The 5,077-nt window shown below is 22.1% G+C and overlaps 2 protein-coding genes across 2 annotated transcripts, besides 2 other annotated features; both read right to left on the bottom strand.

The window, feature by feature from the left end:
- Positions 1–913: 913 nt before the first annotated feature.
- Positions 914–2,216: a repeat region.
- Positions 2,205–3,258: a repeat region.
- A 588-nt stretch (positions 3,259–3,846) lies between these two features.
- On the bottom strand, positions 3,847–4,002 carry EHI_143430 (60S ribosomal protein L39, putative; the record flags this gene model as incomplete). The annotated part of the gene is made up of 1 exon (XM_647274.1): positions 3,847–4,002. One exon carries the CDS (start codon positions 4,000–4,002, stop codon positions 3,847–3,849), a length of 156 nt encoding a protein of 51 aa, XP_652366.1.
- Positions 4,003–4,306: 304 nt separating this feature from the next.
- On the bottom strand, positions 4,307–4,747 carry EHI_143440 (calmodulin, putative; the record flags this gene model as incomplete). The annotated part of the gene is made up of 1 exon (XM_647273.1): positions 4,307–4,747. The coding sequence occupies one exon, from the start codon at positions 4,745–4,747 to the stop codon at positions 4,307–4,309; it is 441 nt and encodes a 146-aa protein (XP_652365.1).
- Between the last annotated feature and the right edge of the window lie 330 nt (positions 4,748–5,077).

The following is a 5,077-nucleotide window of genomic DNA, read 5'->3' on the forward strand; positions in this document are numbered from 1 at the left end:
AAGAATATAAAAATAATAAATCACAAAGAGATGATAAAAGAAGAAAAGAATGAAAATGGTGTATTTTTAATGTAAAAATTAGAAATATGAAATAAAAGTGTCTAATTCAATTGTGTAAAATAATTGGTATTGTTTTATTGTTGAAAATATTATATTATTTTATATTGATTTATATATAATTTCATCATGACATTTATTATATTCAATCATAAGTGTTATGTTATTATATAAAATGTAATATGTAATAAAATATAAATGAAATGATATGAATATATGATATAGAATATAAAAAGAAAAGAATAATAAGAATAAATGATAAATAAATATAGAAATGATAGTCAATGATATAATAATAAATAAAAAGTGTAAAAGATAGATAAATTTAATATAAATCAAATCAGAATAAATATAAATCGAAAGTAAATATAAATGATAATAATATAAAAGATGATAAATATGAATAAACAAATAAACAAATACATCTAAATAGAAAAGAATACCAATAAGAAAATCTAAATAATATAAAAAGAAAAAACATCAAATAATAAGAATATAATAATATATAAATAATAAGATGATATAAATAATATAATAAAAGAAATAAATATAAAAAGATATAAAAATCAGATACATAAATAACATAATAATAAAAGAATAAAAATAATTAAAATAATTAAATATGAATAATTAAATCATTTATTTCATTAATATTCATACAAAATGACTATAAGTTATTATAAAGATAAATATAAATATATACAGATTGTGTATTTGTAAATATTTTTTATTTTTATTTTATTTTTTTAGGAGCAAAATATAATAAATGGAAAATTCTATGGATGCAAATTATTTTGCATCTTTTTTCATTTTTGTAAATTATTTAGATGCATTATTTCTTTGCTAATTTTCGTTCCCCATGGAAACTAGGAGAGTTGGAAATGATAGAATAAATAAATAAGAAAAACATTAGTACAACTCAAATTATATAGTAGAAATATTCCCAAAAGTAGATTATATGTTAAAATAAATGAAATATGACTAGGATTAATGTCAGCAAGAGATGAATGTGATAAAGAATTAATAAGAATATATTTAAAATATAAATATCAAATACAAGAATATGAGAAATGATAAAAATAATAAAAGAAAATTCAAATTGAATAATCAAAAAGAATGAAAAAAGCATTTGGTAAGAAAATCAATTTTAATGAAATAATGGAGATAATAGAATTAAATGAAAGAAAACATGATGTAAAGAAAATAATTTGAATTTGTAACTAATGAATTAAATGAAAGATATTTAAATGAATGGAAAGAAAAGAAATGTGGTGAATATATAAGAAATACAAATTGTACTTTCAATGATAAGAAATTAACAGTAACCACATGGAGGTCATTGAACATAAAAAGAAATACATTCATCCAAATAGTAAAGATGCAAGAAGGTACAAGTATAACTAGGAGTATTAAAGCAAAAATATTCCATTGTAATACTTTAAAATATTGTAAACATTGTCATAACACAATTGCATCTATTAGTCATATATTGTTATGACGTAATGAAAAAGAATCAAATATCAAAATATGATTATGTTTGTAAACAAATATTTAAACATTTATTAATTACCCATTTTAATGAATTTGATTCAATTGATTTTAATAATCCTCCAAAATGTATTAATAATGATGCAATAGCCATAACTTACAATATTGATTTATTTGTTAATGACTATTCATTCCATGCTAGAAGATAAGATATATATCATCAAAATATGAAAGAAAAGAAATGGTATATCATAGATGTTGTTATATGTCAAGATATGAATATAGAATTAAATTACATTTATAAAATAAATAAGTACAAAGAATTACAAGAGAAAATAAGAAATAATAGAGAAATAATATATTTAGAAATAATACCTGTTATATTATCAATAAATGGTTTAATACATAAAGAGTCAGTAAGAAGAGTAAAATCATTAAAATTACAATTAGACTTTTCCAAAATCCTACGAACAGTCATAATCAAAAACATGAAAGACTTAATGTTTTACACATTCAATTCTGACAGCACATTAGAAGAAGAATAATCTAATGCAATCATACTAGAAATGAACTCTATTATAGAAATATAGCATAATGGAGAAACTGAAACAATCACTTCTCAATATTCATAAAATTCAATTATGAATATTTCTAATAATTTCTCTTTATTTAATATCACCTGTGTTTCATATAACGATTTCATGTATTCTAAAGTAATATCGTTATTTGGGTATATTTCATTTTTTGTTTCTTCTTTATTTTAATTTTCTTATTAGAATCAATCATGATTTTATTTGTATTGATTCTGACTATTTCATTTTTATTAAATTTAATTCTTTCTTTATTCATTGTCATCATATATTTTAGGTACTTCATTCTTTCTAGTGCTTTGACTTTTATTCCTTCTTCTTCATATTCTTTTAATTTCATGATGTATTTTATCCTGTACAATTTCATTGACTAGATTTTTCTAGTCTATTGATTTTATTTATATTTCTTTTATTTCATCAAATTTATCTCTTATTATTTTATTTTGGAGATAGAGGTGCATATAAATTGAAATATTCTTCATATCATCTTTCAGATCATCCATTCTGCTTCCTGAACATACCCATCTATTATTTTCCATTATTAATTAGTCAGCCTCTTTTCTTTGAAAATAGTAATTAATGTTGGTACATTTTTCTATTTTCATTTCTTTTATTTTATTGATGAGAGTTTTAAGGTATTCTTCATCAATTTCGGTAGAGTTATTCTTCAATATGATGTTTTTTATTATTGAATTGCACTCTACTCTTCCTTCCATTATATCATTTACTTTCATTTTAATGTATTATTTAGTACTTTCTTTTATTTTATGTGACATTTTTAACATAATTAATATATTCATTTTCATTATTTACATTGATTTTTATTACTTTTATTATACTTTCAATTTGTTCATTTCTTAATTTCTTATATAATTTCTTATTTAACCAATTAATTGCAAAACAATACATCACTTCAATTAAAATTCTATTTCTTTGGTTTGTTGTATTTCTTGTCTGATTATCATCTCTTGTTTTTTTTTGACAATCAGTGCGTTGTTTTTCTCTTTGATTTCAATTACTGTCTTTTTCATAGGAGTAGTTTCGTTCATCTCCATCATCCATGATGTTGTTTTCCTCAATATCGATTGTGTATTTATCACCAATGTCTTTGTTTTCTTCTTCTTAAATTTTTAAGGTTATTGGAATATAAATATAATTCGTACTTCTTTTAAATGCTTCATTCTTTAATTCTATTTAATTCTCATCTTTTACACATTGAATCATTTTCTTTTTCTTTTATTCTTTTTCACTCATCTCTGTTTCTTTTCCACATTAGTTACTGTTATGATATCTTTATATATTCGATTGTTTGTTCTTTTTTTTACTTTCATATCATAGATATCATTATTCAAACATTTTAAACTAATTTATTATCATTTTAATTGAAATACTTAAATGAAATACTTATCACTTAAAAGTTGCAATCAAATATTGTTATTTAATAAAATTAATCCTTTATTCACCTCTTCTTATTCTTTCTTGTTCTTTTCTTTTTCCTCTTACTACTTTCTTTCTCTGGTTTAGACAATAACATATCTTTTAATCCTTTTATAACATTCAATCCTTCAATAAAAGATAAATCAGGAAAAATAGAATCAAAACAAAATTTCAAATAAACGTTTTCTTTATTATCATTTTTGTTCATTTGAACCATCAAAACCAAAACTACAAAAAATTATAACAAGGTATTCGATTGATTACTCCAGCAATATTACATGCCCATCTTTCTTCTGTTCCAATGTCTTCTCTTGAAGTTATAGTTAATAGTGTTTCCAGTTTTCATTCTGAACCATTGTGGGACACCTCTGTTTTGGTGAATTTTCTTACCAAGTTTTAATTTGTATGAGAAACCCTTGTGTCCAGTCATTGACCTTGTTACTTTCTAATTTGAAGTTCTTCTCTTTTAGTCCTTTCATTTTTTCTTTTAGTTATTAATTTATTATTACTTTTTATTATTTATTATTAGGTTTTTCATATTTAATTATTATTTATTATATTTATATTATATTTATATTATTAAAATATTTTGATAATAATAACATTTTTATCATACCTTTTTATGTTATTAAAATCAAAAAATTTTATCATAATAACAAAAAGAAAAATAAAACAACAAAATAAACAAATAAAAAAGAAGTAAATAACATTAATAAAGAAGTACAACAAATGAATTATTTACTTTCAAACACATGATCAATAAATGCTTTAACGTCAATACATCCTTCTTTATTTAGTCCTATATCTTTAATTAACTCATCAGCTTCATCTTCAGAAACTCGTTCTCCAAATTCCATCATCATTGCTTTAAATTCATCAGAGGTAATAGTGGTTTTACCTGGTCCAAAAAATGTATCAAATGCTTTTTGAATTTCTTCAACACTATCTGGTTCTTGAAGTTTTTGAGCAAGTAACGCTAAATATGTTGCTTCATCAATTTTATCACTTCCATGGATTTGTTGCATTTGATAGATTTCTACATCTGTAGTATTTCTTCCCATTCCTCTTAATATTTGTCCTAATTCCTCAAATGTAATTTGTCCGTCTTTGTCTTTATCGTAATGTTTAAATGTAGCTTTAAACTTCTTCTTTTGTTCTTCAGTGAGAGAAGACATAAAATTAAAAAGTTCTATTAAAACTCTTTATTTCGATTCACTGAAAAAATGTTTTTTGAATTGCATTGAATTTTTTATTTTCTGTTTTTTTGTTTTTTATTTTAAAAAAAATCTAAATGTAGAAATAATCAACACATCAATCACCATCGAATAGGACCAATTGGAGCCAAAGAAGAAGGAAAAAAACGGGATAATAACGATAAGAGGATCTTATAAAAATGAACTAACCCTGGCAGATTGTTATAAAATGGGAAGAAGACCAGGAAGATGTTATAGACTTGTTAGAGGACACCCATATCCAAAATCAAAGTACTGCCGTGGTGTTCCAGA

The sequence above is a fragment of the Entamoeba histolytica genome, genomic scaffold (assembly GCF_000208925.1).
Source record: "Entamoeba histolytica HM-1:IMSS scf_1104750518465 genomic scaffold, whole genome shotgun sequence".
NCBI classification, from domain to species: Eukaryota; Evosea; order Mastigamoebida; family Endamoebidae; genus Entamoeba; species Entamoeba histolytica.